Source organism: Humulus lupulus, chromosome 4, assembly GCF_963169125.1.
Source record: "Humulus lupulus chromosome 4, drHumLupu1.1, whole genome shotgun sequence".
In the NCBI taxonomy this organism is placed as follows: Eukaryota; Viridiplantae; Streptophyta; class Magnoliopsida; order Rosales; family Cannabaceae; genus Humulus; species Humulus lupulus.
The window spans coordinates 52,298,187-52,322,979 of NC_084796.1; the positions used below are offsets into that span (position 1 = coordinate 52,298,187).

Sequence of the window (24,793 nt, forward strand, 5' to 3'; positions counted from 1 at the left end):
ATCTTTTGCTCTAAGTTCAGAGGCTGCAAGTGCTAAGTGAGTGTGAGAGTATAAACACCTGGGTTTGGGAATCATAAGCTTGATCATCCTAAGCTTATCAAATACTTTGGGAAGTAAGGTTTTAGAGTATTTCGGTTTGAGGAGTAGATTGGTCTTACAAGTCTTCAAGGTAACCCAAAACTCTAGTTCAATTCTGTATTTGTTCTTTTAAGTTCTCATAATCTTCTACTCAGCCTCTAACCTTAATCTTTATTTTGGTTAGGAAATTTAAGTTCTTGAGCACATAAGTTTTGGTAAGCATGTTTTTCAATGGTTTAGTCTTCCCATTCCTTTTCATCTCTTTTTCTTCATTAGACTCACTCTTTCTCATAATGGTTATTAGGAGTGTTCCAAAGTCCCAACGCTGTCCACATATCCCGGTAACTTTGGTAAGGAAAATATGATAGAATCTATATGTTTTATGCTTGTGTTATCTTATGTGATATGTTATGAAATATGTTATAAATATGTTATGAAATGTGTATGTTTGTAGGCTTGGGCATATGACCCATATGACTAGCAAGACCCCAAATAGATTATGGGCATATGACCTACTTAGCTAGTAGGACCCCACTAATCTCATGGGCATATGACTTGTTTAGTCTATGGGACCCCAAGTAATAATGGCCATTATAGTATGTGTATGTAATAAGTGTTATGCCATGTCTTTACATTTCTTATGAAATTTATGTTTATGACTATGTGTTAGATTTTCCTTACTGGGTATTAGGCTCATTCCTTTTTGTTTTATGTGTAGGAAAATAGCTTTAGAGGCGGTAAGATTCGTGGACGCTTAGAGAATGTGTATCGGTGATGAACGGATTCAAGGAGTCGAGAGTTCGATTTCGAGGATGTAGTCGTTTACTTATGGTCTTTATATGTATTTTCCGCACCTACTATGTAACCCCCTTTATTTTTTCTTAAATCATGTTATGTTTTTTTGTTTTTCAAACAATGGGATCCCATATCCTTCTTGATATTTTGTGAGTAACTCTTATTTTTACAAGTTACTTAACAAAATTATGGTATTTTCGCAAATGTAAGTTCTATTAAGGTTTTGTATGTATAGTTTCGTTAATGGTCCAAAAGTCTAGATTAGTGGATCATTACACGCACCCTGCAACACAGTCATATAGGGCCAAGCCCTGCAACTCAAGCTCTATGGGAACAGTACTTTTCTTACCTGCGTCCCGAGCTTTCCAAGCACCGATGTCCCAAGCACAGTTCCCTAGTCCGAACCTCGCCAAAAACCTAGTCACAACGTATTAACAATATCCACCCATCAAGTTCTTATCTATTAAATAGGTTTGGGTCATAATTCTATCAATCCAGGTGATAAAATCCATCCCGAGCCTTAACTATTGAATTCTCGAGCCTAAAACCTCTCTAGAACCCAAAAATGAACTAAGCGCCGCGGCCCTAGGGACTCATGCCGCGGCCCCCAGCTCAACCCGAGGCCTTACCTCAAATTAGCCTACATGCGTCGCGACCCTTCCTGAAGGGCGTCACGATGCGCCTTCAATTCCAGACGCCCCAAGTTCTAAGGGGTCGCGGCTCAGCAAGAACAGTGCCGCGACCCGACCCCTTGAGCTCAGAAAAACTCACCATTTTCACCTCAAAAACCAATCCAATCAACCCCAGAATCAAGCCAGTAATCCAAACTAATCATCACAGAGGTTATACTATAGATTCAGCAGCAAAACTCAACAAGAACTCAAGCCAAAAACCTTATCAAACTCAAGGTCAATTCTTCACCCAACACACATGCATACTCTAAGAAAAACTAGCAGTTACTCAATATAATTTACTGAAATTAAAGCTTACCTTAAGCTGGAGTGACTCCCTAAATCAATTCTCTAAGCTCTAAGCCTCTAGCTCCCAAAATCCCAGTTGAATTTCCTTAGTCTTTGAGTAATTCTCCAAGGTTTTCCCCAAGCTTCCAAAGAAGAGAAGACAAAAGAGAGATAGAGAAGGGAACATGGTCGATTTAGAGCTTTCTGTGGGTTTCCCATATTTGTTTTATTTAACTTAAGTCTATAAGGTTACCTCAAGGCTCGGGGTACCAAAAACGTCCCTGAGGGCAAAATGGTAAATTTATCCCATATTCCTTTCTAAACATTCTAACCTCAAATATATCTCCAAATATTTATTTCCATAACCCGATAACCCTATAAAACGTCTAATACCCGAAACTCCCCTCGACTCGCCCCGAGGCGCATTTTCAACTCCGTTGTGACCTTCTAGCTAACCGCTCCCTAGAACTGTCTCGGATCGTGCAACCCAGATATATCACAAGCATATCACAATTATCATATTTATACCCTCAACGGCTAAAATTACAATCATGCCCCTAATAACCAGACGGGGCCCACATGCATATTTAATTCACCTAAACATGCTTCACTAATCACATATTTACACAAATTCACATATTATAACAATAATTCACTTATTGCCCTCCAGGCACGCTAATCAAGGCCCTAAGCCTTATTAGCAAATTTGGGTCGTTACAAATATCCCCTCCTTACAGAAATTTCGTCCTCGAAATTACCTGAATAACTTGGGATACCATTCCCGCATCTCTGATTCTAGTTCTCATGTCGCCTCCTCGACCTTGCTGTTCCTCCACAGCACTTTCACCAAGGCAATGGTCTTGCTCCACAAGACTTTGTCCTTCCGGTCGAGAATCTGAACTGGCTTCTCCTCATTTGCCCCGAACACCAAACCGTTTCACTCCCCTCAAAGGTGAAACCCTAAGGAAAACATGGTCACCAACCTGAAACTCCACGCTCTTGCGTTTCAGATCTGAAACTCTTCTGGCGACTCTGGGAGGCGAGCATTCGAGCTCTAATCATCTCAACCGCCTCATTGGTCCTCTGAACCATCTCAGGACCTAAGTACCTCCTCTCTCAGTCTCATCCCAATGGATAGGTGATCTGCACTTTCTCCCATAAAGCATCTCATACGGAGCCACTACGATAGTCGCTTGATAACTGTTGTTGTACGAGAAATCAATCAAAGGAAGATGCTTACTCCAAGATCCCCCGAAATCCAGCACACAGGCTAGTAGCATGTCCTCCAATATCTGAATCGTCCTCTCAGTCTGACCATCTGTCTGAGGATGATAAGCGGTACTAAACCGTAACTGTGTGCCCATAGCCTTCTGCAGACTTCCCCAGAACTTGGAAGTGAAGGTGGGGTTCCTGTTGGATACTATCGACCTTGGAATCCCATGCAGTCGAAAAATCTCCTTCACATATAGCTCAGCATACTGATCCACAGTATAGGTCATCCTGACTGGTAAAAAGTGGGCGGACTTGGTGTACCTATCCACAATCAACCACACCGAGTCATGCTGTCCCACGGTTTTCGGCAAACCAACCACGAAGTCCATGGTGATATCTTCCCACTTCCACTCCGGAATCCCTAGAGGTTGCAGCAACCCTACTGGCCTCTGATGTTCAGCCTTGACCTGCAGACAAGTTAAGCACTTGGCCACATAATTTACCACATCCCTCTTCATGCCCGACCACCAATACAAAGCTCTCAGATCCTGGTACATCTTTGTCGTACCCGGATGCAAGGAATAAGGAGTGGTATGCAGTTCATCTAAGATCTCCCGCCGAATATTTGAATCCATCGAAACACAGATCCGACCCTTATACTTCAGTAACCCCATCTCTTAGATAGAGAAGTCCTTAGCCGCTCCGGCTAAGACGTTCTCCCTGTAACCCCTTAACTGGAAATCATTCACCTGTGCCTCCTTGATTCTCTCAAGGAGCATAGACTGAAGAGTGATGTTGGCTAACCAACCAACTCTATACCCGCTCTAGTCATCTCCTCAGCTAGCTTATCAGATATCTGTCTCGAACTGAACAGTTGTCCTGGGCCTTTCCGGCTCAATGCATCAACAACTACATTAGCCTTCCCAGGATGGTATAGGATGTCACAAACATAATCCTTAACCAACCCCAGCCACCGTCTATGACGCATATTTAGATCCTTCTGAGTAAATAAATACTTCAAACTCTTATGGTTGGTGTATATCTCGCACTTCTCACCATATAGGTAATGTCTCCAAATCTTAAGTGCGAATACCACCGCTGTCAATTCTAGATCATGCGTGGGATATCTCTACCCATACTCCTTTAACTGTCTCGATGCATAGGCTATCACCTTCCCAACTTGCATCAACACACACCCTAAACCCTGTCTGGAAGCATCACAATAAACCACGAACTTCTCATTGTTCGTCGGCATACTCAACACTGGCGTGGTGATCAGTTGCCGCTTCAACTCTTTGAAACTGTTCTCACATCTGTTTGTCCAAACATACTTTGTCTTCTTCTTTGTCAATTTTGTGAATGGTGTAGCTATTCTAGAGAACCCCTCCACAAACCGCCGATAATACCCTGCCAATCCCAGAAAACTCCTCAGTTCAGGAACACTGCTCGGTCTAGGTCAGTCTCTCACTGCCTCAATCTTACTTGGGTCAACCAGAATCCCCTCCTTATTGATGATATGGCCCAGAAATGTAACTTGCGGTAACCAGAATTCGCACTTGCTGAACTTAGCATATAACCTATGCTCCCTTAACCGTTGCAACACTAGACGTAGATGCTGCTCATGCTCTGTCTCTAATTGTGAGTACACCAGAATGTCGTCGAAAAACACAATCACGAACTTGTCTAAATAGTCCTTGAAAACCCTATTCATCATGTCCATAAAAGCTGATGGGGCATTGGTTAATCCAAAGGACATGACCAGGAATTCATAGTGTCCATACCTCGTGCAGAAAGTGGTCTTTGGTATGTCCTCCTCTTTGATCCTTAATTGATGGTAACGTGATCGAAGATCTATCTTAGAAAGCACTGTCTTTCCCTACAGCTGGTCAAACAAATCATCAATCCTAGGCAGTGGATACTTATTCTTAATGGTCAACTTGCTCAGCTCCCTGTAATCAATACACATCCTAAGAGATCCATCTTTCTTCTTGACGAACAACACTGGAGCATCCCATGGCGAGGAACTCGGTCTGATGAAACCCAAATCTAGTAACTCCTTCAACTGAATCTTCAACTCCTTCAACTCCGCCGGAGCCATTCTGTAAGGTGTCCTAGATACTGGCTCTGTTCCTGGTACTAGTTCTATAACAAAATCAACCTCGCGCTGCGGCAGCAGCCCTGGCAGATCTGCTGGAAATAAATCTGGAAACTCGCATACCAGTCTGGTCTCTCCCAGTCCAACCGATACAACCTTAGAGATATCCACAACATTCTCTAGGAATTCTATTCAACCTTCCTGCATCATGTCTCTAGCCTTCAGTGCTGAAATCATAGGTACCCACGATCCACTAGCTATTCCCACAAATACAAAGGGTACCTCCTATTCTGGTTCAAAAGTCACCATCCTGCATTTGCAGTCGATCGTTGCCCCATACTTCGATAGCCAATCCATCCCTAGGATCACATCGAAGTCATCCATCGCAAGTTCCATCAGATCAGCAAACAGTTCCCTACCATCTACCTCTACTAGTAAAGCTCTAATCCACCTCCTAGAGACTACCAGTTCCCCAGTCGGCAACAAAGTCTGAAAACCCCTAGAATACAAAACACTAGGTCTACACAGCTGATCCATCACTCTAGCAGACACAAACGAATGAGTAGCTCCCGAATCAAACAATGCAGTATAAAAAGAACCAGGACTAGTTATCTGACTTATCATAATTGAGGGGCTAGCCTCCGCCTCAGTCTGAGTCAAAGTAAACACCCTGCCAGGAGCGAGACTATCGCCTTGCTTTAGCTCCTCCTTCCTGGCTTTTGGGCAGTCTTTCTTCAGATGATTGGCACTCCCACAGACAAAGGAGGCCTTAATCCTACACTCACCCTGATATCGTCGTCTGCACCAAGGACACACTGGAAAACTCCTCCAGTTGTCACTTCCGCTCTGACGGCCACTAAAACCACCCCGCACCCTCCTATCTGAACTGGGAGGAACAAAGGAATCTGGGGCCTTCCTCTTCTACTCACTGGAGCCATTACCTCGACTGGATCCAATAAAAAGAGACACTGTCCTCCTGGCATCGTGCCTGACAGCGCTCTCTCTCCAAATCTGGTCCTTGACCCCCTCAGCTGTAAGGGCCTTGTCTACAACATGAGCGTAGGTAGTGGTCTCTGGATCCAAGGTGATCTTAACATCATGGGCAATCATAACATTCAATCCCTGTACGAATCTGTCTCTTCTTGCCGCATCTATCGGCACTAAATCTGGCGCAAACTTCACCAATCGGTCGAATGTCAAAGCATACTCTGTCACGGTCATCCGGTTCTGAGTCAGGTTGATAAACTCATCAACCTTCGTAGCTCGGACTGCAACACTATAATATTTCTTGTTGAAAATGTTCCTGAACTCTTACCAGGTCATAATTGTCACATTTCTCCTCTGAACTACTACATCCCACCAGATGCGGGCATCCTCTCTGAACATGTAGCTTGCACAAGCTACCCTCTCGTTCCCCTCAACCCTCATAAAATCGAGAATAGAGGAAATCATATTCATCCACTTCTCTGCCCGCAGTGGGTCTGGTCCACCCTCAAAGGTGGGAGGATGCTATTTTCTGAACCTCTCATACAAGGTTCCCACTTGTTCTCCATAACAGGTTGGACTGGAACTGGCACCATAACTTGCTGAATTAGCAACCCAGTGACCTGTGGAGGGCCCTGTTGCCTCAACTGTCGGAGCTCTTCTTCTGTTCGTTGTAGTCTTGCTTCCATTTCGACAAACATTTGTTGCCAATTCTGCGGGGCAGGTGGAGGGTCCTGACCCTGGTTATCATCCTCGGCCCGACTACCGCGGAGTCTAGATGATTGTCGAGGCATCTCAATAGATATGCATGCAATCAATGACATCACTTATCAAGCATGCTAACAACACTCAAAACCACCTCCCAATCACATCAATCAACCATAAGTAGTAATCCACATAACACACAGATAACATATAACACACAACGGGCCATGCCCTGACATCATGCATACGTTAAATCATTCATCATGCTCTATATGGAATAAACAGGCAAATAGGGCATTTAAGCACATAATCAGACATACAATTCAATTATTACCAACCAACCCTGAGTCGAGCTTGCCACTGACAATGAGCGTACATGTTCGGTCATTCTTCAGAAACCATAAACCTTGGCTCGCTCTGATACCAAGTTGTAACGCCCTACTGCCTTAGAGCCGTTACTAAGTGAGTTTACAATGTGCAATTAATTTGCTAATCGAGGTTTTAGGAAAAAAGTGTAATAAAACCATAATCAGAGTCATAAATTTGAAAATAAACCTTTCATTGAAAATTATAAAGCGTTTAATATTTGGGATCCCAAAAACATTTTTAGAAATATTTACAATTCAAAATATGACTAGAGTCGACTAAATGACAAAAAATTAAGTTTAGTACAATCATCCCCCAAAGGAACCCCTGGCCGTGGCAGCCAGGCAGATCAGACATGTATGCGCCGCTCATCACGCTCACCATACTCAAGGTTGATCGACTTTCCCCTTGCCTTTACCTACACCATAGAGCACCCATGAGCCAAAGCCCAGCAAGAAAACCCTCACAAGCAGATAATATATGCATATTAAACACTTAACATAAAATCAAGCCATCATCAGGCTATACACATACGGCCATGCCGTCCCAGGAGCTTTACCAAGCCTTGGGTTCGCAGTCTATACCATAAGGATATCCCAGGTATCCCTTGGGTCTCGCCCTGGCAACTCGCACTCTGCGTGCTAAACGCTGCTTCCGACCCCTTGTCGTTCTCGGCCTTCGCTGTTACCGGCCTTCGCCGTTACCAGCCTTCGCCGTTTCCGGCCATCGCCGTTCATTCATTTTTATGTACTCATAATATAACTAAATAGATACTTAAACACATGCAAGTTCAATCAAAGGGCCACACCCTACAACACAGTCATATAGGGTCGAGCCCTGCAACTCAAGCTCTATGGGAACAGTAGTTTTCTTACCTGCGTCCCGAGCTTTCCAAGCACCGATGTCCCAAGCACAGTTCCCTAGTTTGAGCCTCGCCGAAACCCTAGTCACAACGTATTAACAATATCCACCCATCAAGTTCTTATCCATTAAATAACTTTGGGTCATAATTCCATTCTACAGAACGTTGAATTCTATCAATCCAGGTGATAAAATCCATCCCGAGCCTTAACTATTGAATTCCCAAGCCTAAAACCTCTATAGAACCCAAAAATGCACTAAGCGTCGCGGCCCTAGGGACTCATGCCGTGGCCCCCAGCTCAACCCGAGGCCCTGCCTCAAATTAGCCTACACGCGCCGCGGCCCTTCCTGAAGGGTGCCGCGACGCACCTTCAATTCCAGACGCCCCAAGTTCTAAGGGGTCGCAGCTCAGCAAGAACAGCGCCGCGGCCCAACCCCTCGAGCCTAGAAAAACTCACCATTTTCACCTCAAAAACCAATCCAATTAGCCCCAGAATCAAGCCAACAATCCAAACTAATTATCACATAGGTTATACTATAGATTCAGCAACAAAACTCAACAAGAACTCAAGCCAAAAACCTTATCAAACTCAAGGTCAATTCTTCACCCAACACACATGCATACTCTAAGAAAAACCAGCAGTTACTCAATATAATTTACTAAAATTAAAGCTTACCTTAAGTTGGAGTGAATCCCTAAATCAATTCTCTAAGCTCTAAGCCTCTAGCTCCCAAAATCCCAGTTGAATTTCCTTAGTCTTTGAGTAATTCTCCAAGGTTTTCCCCAAGCTTCCAAAGGAGAGAAGACAAAAGAGAGATAGAGAAGGGAACAGGGTCGGTTTAGAGCTTTTTGTGGGTTTCCCATATTTGTTTTATTTAGCTTAAGTCTATAAGGTTACCTCAAGGCTCGGGGTACCAAAAACGTCCCCGAGGGAAAAATGGTAAATTTACCCCATATTCCTATCTAAACATTCTAATCCTAAATATATCTCCAAATATTTATTTCCATAACCCGATAACCCCATAAAACGTCTAATTCCCGAAACTCCCCTCGACTCGCCCCGAGGCGCATTTTCAACCCCGTTGTGACCTTCTAGCTAACCGCTCCCTAGAACTGTCTCAGATCGTGCAACCCAGATATATCACAAGCATATCACAATTATCATATTTATACCCTCAACGGCTAAAATTACAATCATGCCCCTAATAACCAGACGGGGCCCACATGCATATTTAATTCACCTAAACATGCTTCACTAATCACATATTCACACAAATTCACATATTATAACAATAATTCACTTATTGCCCTCTAGGCACGCTAATCAAGGCCCTAAGCCTTATTAGCAAATTTGGGTCGTTATAGGCAGTATCTCCAATAGATAGTATATGGATAGAGAGAACACAGACGGTATGTCAAATCCAAGAAGCACAAGCTCTGGTTACTTCAGGTGACATTCTTTAGTCACATTGTTAGCAAGAATGGGGTTGAGATGGATCAATCCAGAGTTAAGGAATTTAGAGATGGGCTAAGTCCAGGAATGCTTTTGGGATTAGAAGTTTCCTTGGAGCGACGAGGTATTACAAGTGTTTTATAGAAGAATCCTCAAGGATTGCTACACCATTAAAAAAATGGACACGTAAGAATTTGAGGTCTGTATGGTCAGACAGATATGAGAACATCTTCCAGGAGTTGAAGCAACGACTGATTACTACACTAGTGCTGAATTTTTTGTCAGAACAAAAACTAATGTAATGGTGGATGTTTTTAGTCAGAGGGATCCAAGATAGTTATTTAGTTTAGAACTGACACCTAGAGAGAACAAAGGAAGGTTAGACAAGTGATTCATAGTTGATGAGACATAGAGGGGACGTCCTAGCTGCAGTGGCTAAGGACCATACAGTTTTAGAGATGGGTTTATTGAGGTATAAGAGTTGGATTTGTATTCCGATAGATGCTGTATTAGACGTGAAATTTTGGGGGAAGACCCATACTATACCATTTTATTGCATCCAGGCACTGCGAGGACGTAACATGATTTAAAGACTTTGTATTGCTGGCCTAGGATGAAGAGGGATATAATTTGTTGTGGGACTAAATGCCTAGCATGTCAGCAGGTTAGAGCTGAGTAATAAGGACTAGTATGGCTATTATAGCCTCAGGATATCCCATAGTGGAAATGAGAGGATATCACATGGATTTTGTGGTTGGGTTACCTAGGACCGTGGGTCACCATGATTCGGTATGAGTCATTGTGGATCGGTATACCAAATCAGCTCACTTTCTATAAGTGAGGACGATTCAGATATTAGAGGACATGTTGCGAGCATGTGTACTGGACTTTGAAGGATCCTGGAGTATGTATTTGCCTTTGATAGAGTTTTCCTACAATAACAGCTATTAGTCGACCATTGGAATGACTCCTTATGAGATGATGTATGGTAAGACATGTAGATCACCCATTCACTGGGATGAGATGGGAGAAAGGAAATGTTTGGGTCTTGAGGCAGTTTAGAGGACCAATGAGGCTATTGAGAAGATTAGAGCTCGGATGATCGCATCTCATAATAGACAGAAAAGTTATGCAAATTCGAAGCGCAGGAACGTGGAGTTCCAAGTGGGAGACTATCTTCCCTAGAGTTTCACCATGGAAAGGGGTGAAGAGATTTGGAAAGAAGGGCAAGTTGAGCCGTAGGTTTGTAGAACTGTTTGAGATCCTGGAGAGGATTGGTCAGGTGGCTTATAGATTGGCCTTACCTCCGGCATTGTCGGCCTTACATAATATGTTTCATATTTCGACGCTTCGAAAGTATGTAACAGATGTGACTCATGTATTGAGTTACGAAGATTTGGAGCTGCAGGCAGATCTTTTTTATGAAGAACAGTCAATCCAGATATTAGACAAGAAGGACAAGGTCCCAAGGAACAAAACTATACCTTTGGTTAAGGTATTATGGAGGAACAGAAAATGGTCGAGGAGGTGACCTGGGAATTAGAGTCCAACATGCGGGATCAGTATCTCGAGCTGTTCAGGTAAAATTTTGAGGACGAAATTCCTGTAAGGAGGGGGTAATTGTAACGTCCCAATTTTCCTAATAAGACTTAGTGCCTTGATTAGGGGGCCAGGAGGGCAATAATTGGATAGTATGTGCATGTTTGTGATTACATGCATGATTATATGAATTATGTGAGTTATATTATAATATGACTATATTTGCATGTTTAGGTGTATTAAGCATGCATGTGGGCCAGTTTCTTATTAGAATGACATTTTTGTAATTTTGGAATGTTGAGAGCATACTTGTATATATATGTGTATATTGGTTGAGACCACATTATTATGTAGATATATTTGAGTGGTTCGGCACGAGGCGATCCTAGCGAGCAAAGTAGCGATTTAGTCACAATGGGGCCAAATACCCGGCTCGGGGTGAGCCCAGGGGTATTTTAGTAATTTAGTACATTACCGGGTGTTATCGGGTAATGGGAGTTTATTTGGTGATTATTTTGGGATATTAGAATTAGTTGAGAAATTATGAGGTAATTTGAAGATTAGTGAGAAATGGTGGCAAAAGACCATTTTCCATTGAGGGCATTAAAGGACTTAAGTTTGACCAAAGGGTAGTTTGGCCTTTTCTGGTTTTGGGGTAACTTAACTGAGTGGAAACTCTCATAAATTGGTAGAAACACCAAATAACAGCTCTCTCTGTGTGTGTGTGTGTGTGTGTGTGTGTGTGTGTGTGTGTGTGTCGCTTCTCTCCTTCTCTCTTGATCACTTGGGGGGTCTTTGATTTTTTTTAGAGGAGATTCGCTTAGGAATTGAAAGCTTGAAGTTAAGGATCTAGTTGGGAGCAGCTTAGGGGTGAATTACACAACCGAGGTAAGGAATTCTCCTCTGATTTTCTGAAGTTATTCTTGAGTTCTTCCTAATGTTATGGTGTTCTTGAGGAAGGTTGAAATGTAATATGATGGTTGGAATTCTTTAGTCTAGAGAGTTTAATTTGATGTTTTGAGGTTGTTAACTTATTTGAACTGGTTTGGGAGGTCGAGTTGTAGCTGGGAAGTTGTGTTCTATGGTTTAAATTTTAGATTTTGAAGCGGAGTTGGGTTCTTGGAACTCAAAGGGTGAGTTTGAGGTTCAAAGTGTTTTTGGTTGAACCTTGGGTGGTTTTATGTTTCTTGGGGTGTATTATTGTCATTTTGGGACTCATTTCTGGTTGGGGTTGGCCCTTAGGGCGAGTTATGATGAGTAGAGCCCAGAGAAAATGCAGGTGGAGACCCATAAATTCTGGGTTTGTGAGGTGGCACCCCTGCCCTGGGTTTGGGCGCCCCTACGCTATGCAGGGGAGGGATTTGTGGGCTCTCTGTTTGGCTTGGGCGCCCCTGCCCTTGTGTTGGGTGCCCTTGCACTATGTAGGGGAAGTTTTAGGGGCTCTCTGACTTGGTTAAGCGCCCCTGCCCTATGTCAATTTTAGCAAACCCCATTTTTAGAGCTTGGGAAGAACTTGGCGGCTCGAGGCCATGAGTTGGAGAGCTTCGGTGGCGGCGTGTACATATAAGGTGGCTGCTCGACCACCACAACCGGGGTTTCTTAGAGGAACTAGGGTCAAATCCTATTTTTCCGCTTAGGTCGGCTTGTTGTAACTTTTGAGTTGTAAATAACCTTTTAAACGTTTATTTTGGGATCCCATGTATGGAATTAAAAGTTTTAATGAAATGGTTATTCCTTTTGACCAAATTTTTTAACCCTAAACTGTTAATCACATTTATGGCCAAATGACTCGTTTAGTGAGTCTAGCACTGTTTAAAATACATAGTGTAACAGTCTTGGTTATCCAGGGCATTACACTTGCTATTCACAGTTGAGGTTGTGGGGTTTGATTGTTCCAGCGAGGTCACGGGACGTATGTATCTTCTACGTGTACATAATTTCTCCTGTCATTCCTACGAGCTGAAACACTCCTTTGTGGGCAAGGAGTTGTCAGATGACATATAGGCGATGGAGGGTGCCTTATTGGTGAGGCAATTTGTCTCCCGTCAAAACACATTAGATTCGCTCACCCATTGTCTACTCCGATTTCTCGAATTGGTGGCAACACTGATTCGTTTCTTTGCACCTGAGTTGCTGGTCGAGATGTTGGTGGATTTGTAGGGACCTCTGCCCTTCTTGATGCTTTCCCAGCTAGCCCTGTCTGGCTAGGATGATTTCTGGGGGTGTGAGCCGCTTGTTCATTTATGCAATTATTAGCAGGTGGGTTGTTTCTAGGAGTCTATTTAGAAGTCACGGAGCTCAGGGTTGCTGTTCTGATAGAACAACTCACGTTGAATCAATTATTCCTGTGGGACCGAGATCGATGGGACCCACTTTGCTTCCTTTCGACATTCTCGTCAATTTTAGGGAAAGTTAATCGAGCCATTATCTCATCTATTTGCCTGTTAGCTTGGGCGAGGTGGCTCCTTAGCTGGGAATTCTCCATTTTGATGGCAGTCAGATATCCAGGATTTGGGTTCAGAGGGCGCGAAGCCGAACTTTCAGTATCGTCCTGGTTTACATGCTATTTTCCAGGATGGCACTGCATAAAGGTGCCCTCTCCAGTAGGTTCAGCCGTACAATAATCTCCATGATCACCATGTCTCTCTGATTCATTGTCGCACATAGAACGAGTTACCACCATGTTGATTGTTGTGTCGAATATCTTCTGGAAAATTTCAAGCCTAATATGCTCTCAATGAAAGCACCAATCTGTTGACACGGTTTTTCTCCAACATGGGATTAAGAAATCTGATTAGTGAGATTAAACTTGTTAATGAACCGTAAATATAAACTCACAAAGTTTTAACGTGGTTCAGTAGTTAAAATCCACCTAGTTCACGAGTCACTCTTATTTCTGTTTAGGAACTCTTGAGGAATTTTTTTATGACCATTTTGGCAGAGTTTTGGCATACAAGATGTCGGTCCCTTTTACTGTCGATTCCCCTTATATTTATAGGGAATTGTGGTGGAAAATATTGGGTAACCTTACAATAAATTGTAACTTCCAAAATTGGGTAACTTCCCAAATAAATGGATACATAAATTCCCTAATTAAGTCTATTGTCATTATATTGATCTTTAAATATATAATGATTACACACATTTATTGCGCATATTGAGCATCTAAGTTTGTTGGGATTCTTCCATATGCACATCCTTGAACCACCACGAGCTAGATGCAACTTTCAAACTGGATGTGATTGGAGCAAAACGACTTGACTTAGATAATGCTCGAGCATGATGAGGGTGATCTGGACACTAGACACCTCGATCTTCGTCATTGGCATTTGAGACAATTTGGAGGATCCTGTTGTCCCAGACTTAGTGACATAGCCTCGAGCTGTTTGAGCTAGAGTTAACGAAATATCTCCAAAGTCTTGTAACCTTTATTTATTACATGTCAGTTGTACCCAGAGCAAGAAAATTGAGCTTGTATTTTTAGGGTACAACAAAATTCAATGTTTTTTAAATGGTAAATAGGGTATAGGGACTAAATTGTAGCATTTAAAAGAAAATGGGGACCTATTGTTAGGAATAGGCTTCACAAACCTTTGTTTGTATTACAACTCAATGACAAAATCATACAAGTAAATCAATCTCATAGAATAGTTAAACACAAGTTACATGAACACAATGGATGAAAAGTTTAGAGTAGACCTTCCTTGAAGAACAAACCAAGGCATAAAATTAAAAGCTATGATTTTATGCGAGACACAAAAGTGACAAGGCTTGACGCAAATGAAGATTTGTTGTCCAAAAATCTCTATTCCTAGCCTTCTTTTGAAGATGTTTGAAGCTACAACCAGTGAAATGAGATTGGGATTCACAAGCCTTGGATTTCCATGCAATTCAAGCTTTCTTGATGAAGGTCTTGGAGAAAACTAGTAATCTCGGAGCTAGAGAGAGATAGAAAGTTCTTCTTTAGTGAGAGAAAAAGGTGAGTGATCAAGTCACCAATTAACTCATTTGAATACCTTAACTAGTATAGGAGCCTCATTAGACTCAACCAAAGAGATTAGAGCATTTAAATTTAAGTTTTGGAGCTAAAACACATAACCGTACGAACATTCTGTAATGGACCAGGCTACGCGTCGCCTAGCACCAAGCGATGCCAGGTGACATGTCACCTGGTGCTTTTCTCTCTAGGGTTTTTAGAGCCCAGATGTCCTAGGAGGCGACGAATTGCTGATGCCTCTATAATACGGCTCCATGAGGTGTCTCAAAACATCTCCAAATGCTCCCAAACTTTTTGGGTACTCTTATATACTCCAAATAAACATTTTGGACCCAAATTTTTTATTTAAAAATGCCTATACTCAAAGTTAACTTTCACATGTTGACTTTTGTGAAATTGTTATTGTTTTAACACATCTTCGTGCCTAAACCATTCCACCATGTATTTAACCAATCTCAACACCTATGTGCTACAAAATTTAAATTGGGGACCTAAGTGATACTATTGGTATAAATTAGGGACCTCAAATGCTATTTACCCTTTTAAAAACATTTAATTTATTGAGAAATCTATAGTTATAGTATTTTTTTTATTTTTTTAATATTGATAAGATTATAAATTTTTTATAGATAAATCTTAATTCTTTACACTTGATTAATGTTCAAACGATTTATTTCACGCACGTGCAATAGTTGTTTGAACCATGTTTTCGGCATAGTAAATTATTTATAATTTCTAAAAAAAATCCGTCATATAAAAAAATTGAGGTTATAACTTCTCTCTATGCCGAAAACAAAAATGAGCACTAACACTTGAGAATTTCTCTAAACTATTAAGATTTAAGAAAAAAATATTACAGTAATAAAATGTCAGAAAACGAAACAAACAACCGATATATTACAAATCATTAAAAAAAACTATAATTATTGTTTTTCCTTTAAATTTAATAATTTTTAAATGGTAAATAGGGTGTAGGGACTAAATTGTAACATTTACTAGAAAATGGAGACCTATGTGCTACAAAATTTAAAATGAGGACCTAATTGATACTTTTGGTATAAAAGAGGGATCTGGAGTGCAATTACCTTTCAAAGTTTTATAAGATTCTCTTTTGAGGGCAATAATGTAATTATAAATGAACCAGTGAAAAAATAACTATTTCTTACTTGTTCAGTAATGCTTTGTACTGCTACTGATTATAAAAATGCATGATTAGTACATTATTAATCATAATAACACAAATATAAATAATTATAATAACACATTATTAACACAAAGACAGGAGTTTAAACAAATATAAATAATTATTTATGAAACCCCACTAATTTACAAATGACAACGAAACTGGTTTGGAGTAATATGGTACACCATCCCATGTTAACTCAAATAATTTACTTAAGTTTATGACAGAGATAATATACCTTTGGAAGTAAATAATTTTCATATAATCTCTATAAACTTTAAACATTGAATTAGTTGGATCTCAATAATACGCACTTATTATCAAATTGCTGGGGTCCTTTTCGTTGTAGCCAAATGTATTTTTCTGAAGATGGTATCACAATGAAAGTAATTTGGAGTCACTATCAAATCAGCCGAAAGCATAAATAAATACCCCATACAGTTTGACATCAATTTCTTTGGACCTCTTTTGTGCATATCTTGACAATAAATCTATTCCCTTATCTCTAAATTTTAAGTGCAAAGTTTTTCCTACAATAAAGCCTTGCCCTTCCCAAATCAAACTACGTGAGCTATTACACATGATGTAATCTTTTTTTTTTTTACTTCAGCGTGATGTAAATATCAAATTTTGCTATTAATGTCAGCCACATGTAAAGACAAGTTGATTATATGGTTCTACTTCTACGCTTAGCTATGGAACAACTCTTCTATTAAAAATCATGGGTTGGCCACCGACAAAGGCACACGTAACTTAAGAAAGAGAGAAGGTAAAAAAGGTGAAAACAGATGTACCAAAGATTAATAATAAATACATAACATTTTTTTTTGTTGTTGTTGCAATTGCTACTTCTTCATATTATTTAGCAAAACTTTTTAAACAAGGCATAAACACATAATTTTATGAAACTGTAACACTCAAAAACCCAAATTTTAATTTTTGTAGCTTAAATAAGAAAAAAAAAGTTTAGTTTTAAAAAAGAAAATATTTAATTCCTAAATTTAATTAATACAAAATTAACACCTACAACATTAAATTAAAAAGTAAAAAAAAAATTATATTTAGATATTTTAAAATTTAACTAAAAAAAATATTTATGATATCTAAGATTTTTTCAAAAGAACTAAATATATATATAAAAAATTAAATAAGATTTGTCGAGAAATCTTAGAAATTAGAAATAATTGTTTTTAATTAAATTTGAAAATTTCAAAATATCTAATTATAAAAATGATTTAAATTAAGAAATATGAAAATATTTCTAAACTATTGGCAAATAAGAATTTTTGAAAGATTTTAGAAATTAGAAATAATATTTTTAATTAAATTTGAATTTTTAAAATTTAGAAATAATTTTTTAATTTAATGCTTTAGGTGTTAGTTTTGTATTTATCAAATTTGAGATTTAAATATTTACTTTTTAAAAATTAGATTTTTTATTTTATTTTATTTTTATGCTATTAAAAGTTAGATATTTAAGTACAATAATTGCAACTTATGCATTTATGCAGCCAATTAAAAACAACTGTTGCTGCAACAAAAAATTAGATGTTTAAGTGCACCCGAAGCATGAAGTTATGTATTCATGCAGCCAATATACCTAATATATTTAATTTGTTCAACCTTGCAATGTGACTATGATCCTCAATCTTAAAAAGGCCATTATCTTTCTAAACAAGCCACGAGTAAGACCATAATTGCACCAACAAGAATTTAGACAAGAGACCATAAGGATCTGTGTATTAAGTCCAAACCACTCCAAATCCAGCTCACTGCTGCTGTCAATACGTGCCCTACTAAAATCCAAGAAAAGGAGTATTTTAATATGATTTGTAACATTGGGAAACAGTGAGACTACTACTATCTGTTCAAAACTCAAATGCACGTTCAATAGTCAGGCATGTATGGAGCTTTTGCTGCCAAGAGAGGAAACAATTCAAAATATATACCAGATGGGGATTATTTAATAGATTTGCTTGTCAAGTTCAAATAGGGATCTTAGTTGTTCACGTCACAAAATGTACAATCATCTAGAGAGATCTGCCAATATGTTTCTTCAAGTACCAGGACCTCATGAATGTTTTTCGATATTGCACAAAGAGGGTACAACATGAACACTAGCACAATCAAACTCAACATAGTTCTCTGCTACTTTATATTGATAATATTCCTCTCCTTATTGCAAGAATATCTAGAATATTCTTATTATTAACTACTTCACCGGAGGAAAAAGCTTTCACAGCCTCGAAGGAGACTTGTACCAGCCCCAAGGTTCATCAGAGATGTATTGAGTAACCTGCTTCACGCTCAAGTAGTTATCAAGTCCCCTGATGAAAGTAAAGAGGAAATTTAGAGCACTAGCAACAACATCAGCGTTTCACTGATGAAAAATCAGAACAAAGTATGGATAGCATTAAGGATAATAATAGCAGAGTTCTCCATCAATATCAACAGCTGTTTGGTAGAATAAATATTTTTGGGAGAAAACCGTGATGAAGAAATGAAGATGGTATGTTACTCGTCAGACCAATAATTTACTTCTGAGATGGGAAGTGAAAATCATACCATTCTCCAAGTTCACGCCCAAAACCACTACGTTTGTTGCCTCCCCATGGAGCCTGACAGAAGCATGGTTGTGAGCAATTGATCCACACAATTCCTGCTTGAAAAGCCTGCACAGAGAAAAAATGAAGCGTAAACGAATTATAAAGGAACCTGATATTCTATTGTCATTTAGACAGAATAAATGCAGCCTCACCTTAGTTAAGCGCTCACATCTTTCTAGATCCTTTGAAATCACAGCAGCACCTAAGCCATAGCTGTAAAAGATCGGGATTATGTCATTAAAGAGCTTCTGAGTCAAATTATAGCACCTTAGCCATAATAATAATAAAAGATGTTACCAGGGACTTTTAATTAAAGATAAACATACGAAAACACTTACTGCGTGTCATTTGCTAATTCAATGGCTTCATCTTCAGTAGAAAATGTTTTCACACACAGAACAGGTCCAAATACTTCTTCTCTCCAAATTTGCATGGAGGTGGTCACATCACTAATGAGGGTTGGTTCTACGAAGAACCCTTTCTTTAGATGCTGTAATTCATAGAATAATTACACTATCAGGAGAGGGTTTTTATTATAATAATCATGGTTTTCAAAACTGGTTGAGGCGTATGCCTCGAGGAGAGGCGGTTCAAAAACGCCTCTGAGTCTACGCCTCGCATGTGTGCAGTGAGGCGCACGTCTCATTATTTGCACAACTTTTTGGCTGTTTAATAAAGCTCATATGTGGGCCTTGTTTAGTTAGTTTTAATGGCTATTTTTGGACTTTTTAATTGACTTGAATGGGCTTTTTAAACAAAATTTCAAATCAATTAAAGACACAAAATAAAACCCTAAAATTACTTTCTCTCTTCTCCTTCATCTCTCTATCATGATAGTCCTCTTGCTCTCTTTCTAACTCACGGCAGCACCTAGCAGGGGCAGCAACTCTCCTCCTCCCATCTCCCTCAAAGCAAAGGGAAAACAACAAGCATTCTCTCCTCTCATCTCCCTCACCCTCATGAAATCTCCCTCTCCATCCTCTCATCTTCCGAGAAAATGACGACTTCTTGGAGATTTAATGAATTTCATCTATGCTTTTAAGACTGATAACTAGTACTTTTATGACTTTGACATGGAACTATGTGTTGTTTATTATGAATTTTATGATACTTCATGAATTTTAAGATATTTTTTAATTTTATTTGTTCTTATTGTTGAGGTGTACGGCTCACTGCGCCTTGAGGCTTACACCTCGCGGTACTAATAGAAAATGCCACGCCTTGCCTCACGATAATAATTATACCATTATTACTAAAATTATATTAAGAAATAAACAGGTAAAGCAGGGGATTATACCTCAGGACGACCACCACCACACAAAATTTTTGCACCTTCACTCTTAGCTGTTGAGATAAACTTCAACACTTTTTCATACTGAAGCAGAAGAACTATATATTAGATACAAGATAATTTATTCTACTTCGAACTGGCACATAACAAAGATTATTGCCATAACAGTAACATAATATTAGTAATAGAGACTTAATATGACTCGAGTCATCATTGTTACACACCTACTGCAATATATTAACTAAAAAATGGAAACAGATCTAAACTAATTAGCAGGCAACAAAACTAGCCATTAAGGACATTCTTTCAAGACTGAAAAAATAGCCTCTCCAAATTTATGAAGAAACTTGTTGAGGCATATCACCTGCCCTCCGCTAACAGCAGGGCCAAGCCGGCAACCTTCTTCCAGAGGATCTGAGATCTTTATGTTTTTCATCCATTTTACAAGTTTGTCCAAGAATTCAGCTGCAATGCTTTCCTGCAATTGGTTGTCATTAATACATGTCCATTCAGATATAAAAAAGAATATAACAAAATGTCAAGTTCTAGACAGCTGATATATATTGCTTTAAATTGCCATGTACTGAAGCGTGTACTCACTCAGTAACAATTTATAGAAATACATCAGAAAAGGAAGGTATATAACATTTTGCTAATACACTTACATGCACTATAAGACGAGATGTTGCACTGCAAATCTGACCATTTGTCCAGAAGCAACCAAAGGCAGTCCATTCAGCAGCTGGGTAATCATTATCACAACACAGGAGTAAGAACTACATACCAATGTTTAGAACCAGTAATTCTATCATCTATGAAAAATGGGTAGTGTAAGGTTAAAGATATAATACATAATGTACTAACCTTTGTCAAGGTCGACATCATCAAAGATGACAATGGGGCTTTTTCCACCAAGCTCCAGTGAAACAGGCTACCAAGAGATCACACAGCAGATGATGATTACAACAATTATAATTCAAGTACAAATACATGATCAGCACAAAATTTTAAAATTTTGCAGGTCCAATCACATTATAATGCTTTAGCATACCTTGACCAATTGAGCTGCAGATGCCATAATTTTACTGCCAGTGGCAGTGCTTCCAGTAAATGCAATCTGTTGAATATTTCATCAGTTACTAAGCATGAAAAACAACCCAATCCATCCACAGTACGGCAGTCCAAAAAATCAAATGTTAGCTATCCAACCAGAGATTTATAAAACATGATTTTAAGATATTAACGACATGGTTCAACACGATAAAATAGCCAACAACAAAGTTACCAAGGAAAGACAAACCTTATCGACATGGGGATGAATTGCCAAAGGTGCGCCAGCTTCAGGTCCTAACCCGGTCAAAATATTAAGGACACCAGCGGGGAGACCCACCTCTTGACAAATATCAGCAAGCTCCAAACAAGTTCTGGGATTGAAAACACGGTCCATATCATGAAACATGATAATAAAAATCAAAATGAAGCAAATTCATAAATATCAATAAAAACATACACAGATGCCAATTCAGATGGCTTTAGAATTGCAGCACATCCAGCAGCCAAGGCAGGAGCTACCTTCCATGTAGCCATCAATAAAGGGTAGTTCCTTAACAAAGAAAATTGGCAACTCATCACAACGTTATCATTTTTGAAAAAAATCATCTAATTAAATCTGATGATGCCAAAAATCATCATCACCTATCCAGCTTCTAGAACCATTACTGTAGAAATAAAACCAAGAAGCAGCAATACCATGGTGTGATCAACCCAACAACTCCAATAGGTTCTTTAAGTACGTAACTTTTGAATGTGTCCATCGGAAGAGAAACAGGTGCCTTTTGCTTTGCATCCAAACCTTCGGCAAGGTCAGCATAGTACTCAAAACACCCTGCAACATCATCCTGGATATCATGAAATAGCAATGTAAGGACAGGACAAGTGAATATACTCTTCGGCATAATCTCCCAACACTCAGGTGGTTTAACCTCATTAAAAATCAATTTCAGCTTATAAAGGTTATTCCACATATAGTACAGAAAAGAATCCAGAAGAAAAAAGTATATCAGAAAACAAGAACTAATTATAATAAATGTATTTAGAAGCTCCACAGTACCATGTCCCATGCTGCTTCGTCCAATGGCTTTCCACAATCAATTGCTTCATATTTTGCTAGCACTTCTTTTCTCTCTGTCATCTGCATTCAGATGAAATTAGGACATCTAAAGTGATCTTTTCAACATTGGAAAGCAAACATGGAAAGAATTTGACATATAAGGCACATAAGATACTTTTGGTTGATTAAATAATCGATGTAGGCATTTCTAGGTAAAGATGTGGTGATCTGTAGACTAGACCAGATAAACTACTGACCTCAGTCAGTTCTTAGATATGAAGGGAGGGTATGCAATTAAATGTAAATGTTTTAACAATATATTACACATGCAACTTGAAAGATTAGAATCAGTCTTGGAGGAATGAAAACTTTTAATAACACATGATACACATTTAACTTCCTCTTTTATAAGCCAATCTTATTATTTTGTGAAAACTTGTCTAAAATTTTATTGGTATAAACATGGTCCAAAATGTTGTACAACTTTTAACTTACGAGAATACCTCTTTTAGTTCAACTGGACAACATGGATTGCAAACACTTACGAGAATACCTATTGGCTATTGCAATCAACTAGATAAACACAGCAAATACCTTGGCAGCAATAGCACGTAGGTACTTGGCACGAACAGCTCCAGGTGCTGAAGACCAGTCCGCGCCCTTGTTCCTAGAAAGGGCTTTTCGGGCAGCAGCCACAGCAAGCTCCACATCTTCTGCCGTAGCTGCCGGAATGTCACCTAAAGCACAATCCAGAAAACACTTCATTTACCATAGTGAAAACAAATCACAAATCCAAACATTGCTAGTTCCAGTTCAAACATAGAAAAGAGAAAAAATGTTAATCCATAATATTTCCATCTCCATTCTCATATAATTAAGTATACAATAAGAAAATGGATACATAGAGAACCAAAATTCAAACGACACTAATACCAAAACTCAGATTAACGCAATTCGCAGATACAAATATAACTGAGCTAATCACCATTTCTTTAGTACATATAGTATGTAATCGAAGCACCGTGATCCATGTTCACCACTCTTCTACATCTAAAATTTATGTCACCGACTTAAGTAAAGAAAATATCAGAACCCGTAAATCAACACCATAAACAAATCCATATAGCTCAATCGGCAGTGAAAAAGTAATCACAGTAAAGGAAAGAAAAAAAAAATAGAGAGAAATAGGAGACCGATGATTTCTTCAGTGGCAGGGTTGATGATGGAGATTCGCTTCTTCAAGACTGGCTCTTTCCATTGACCATCGATGAAGAGCTGCCTACTGGGTATCGGAATCGCCATTCTTGTTGTCTAGCTTTCTCTTTCGGTAAGATCTGATTTTAACTTTTTTTCGAGGCGGTATGGTGGAGAGTTACTTTTATTATCGTCCAGGATTTTCGCTCCTGTTTTTTCCTTTAATTCATGTAAACAGTGCACAGTCCTCTAATTTATGCCATAATTAGAAAAAAAATAGTAATAACATCTGCACCCAAAATATATTTACCTAGACATTACACCCAAAACACACACATTTAAATATTATTTCCTACTTAACTATGTATATACAGCGCTTAATGATCAAATAAATAAAAAAAAATCAATGATAAGGCTCTATGCATAATAATGGGAAATTTTTTAATATGTAAACATAAACATTCCTCCATTCCACTAATATGCCCCAACCATATTTTGGACAAAAATACCCCTTTCATTTAAAATTATCATATTTATCATCACACATTTCCTTCTCTCTCTCATTTTTCCATCCACTAACAACTATTTTTGCATCAACCCAATTTGAAATAGTCAAAATATATTGAACCAAACTTCAATTTTTGGACTGCTCGAATCTGAAAGTTTCATTTCATGTGAAGAAATTGTCATTTTTTGCATTTTTGAAGAGGAAAATTCATGGGTAAGTATCCTCTCATTCTATCTGCTTATAATTATGAAATATCATGGTTAGATTTATAAAACCCTGATTGGCTATCTTTATTATTAGACAAAATATTTTAAAAATTGCAAAAAATCAACAACATATCTTTAAATAATTATCCCATAATTTCAGCTGGTTTTTTAAGTGAAAATCTCTTCTAGTGTGAATACAATTTTTACCTTATTTATCACAATCAATCTTTATTGGTAAAATATTGTATTTTATCTTGTGAGAATATTTTCAGGGATTATGTTCATTCGGGAATAAATAAGATTTCGAAAATGAACATGGTCAAAAGAAATGATCATGTTCGTTTTTCCAGATATATCTGATGGCGTTGCTGACTCATCAGTTTCCTTTTCTGTCGACACAGATTTCATCTGGCTAGCTGATTTCTTAAATCAAATGAATTTGCAAATTGATTACAAATATTTCAAAGAATGCTGGCCTTGGACGAATTCTTTTCCTATAAATACCTTGCCAAGGCCTTTGGAAATTTTACCTCTTCCATTTGGAAAATTTGTAAACATTATGTTATTTTGAAGAGTGTTTTATTTGTAAAGATTAAGTTTGTTCACCTTAATCTTTGTGAGAGTGCTGAGTGTACTTGTGGATATCTATC

The 24,793-nt window shown here is 38.8% G+C and overlaps 1 protein-coding gene across 1 annotated transcript; it reads right to left on the reverse strand.

The window, feature by feature from the left end:
* Window positions 1-18,163: 18,163 nt before the first annotated feature.
* On the reverse strand, window positions 18,164-23,671 carry LOC133830439 (aminoaldehyde dehydrogenase 2, peroxisomal). Its single transcript, XM_062260414.1, has 15 exons — window positions 23,429-23,671; window positions 22,830-22,972; window positions 22,236-22,316; window positions 21,875-22,023; window positions 21,636-21,728; window positions 21,426-21,549; window positions 21,177-21,242; window positions 20,990-21,056; window positions 20,791-20,867; window positions 20,490-20,603; window positions 20,132-20,209; window positions 19,173-19,324; window positions 18,987-19,047; window positions 18,794-18,900; window positions 18,164-18,555 (listed from the first exon to the last, which is right to left on the reverse strand). The coding sequence occupies exons 1-15, from the start codon at window positions 23,535-23,537 to the stop codon at window positions 18,465-18,467; spliced, it is 1,512 nt and encodes a 503-aa protein (XP_062116398.1). The 5' UTR covers window positions 23,538-23,671; the 3' UTR covers window positions 18,164-18,464.
* Window positions 23,672-24,793: the final 1,122 nt, after the last annotated feature.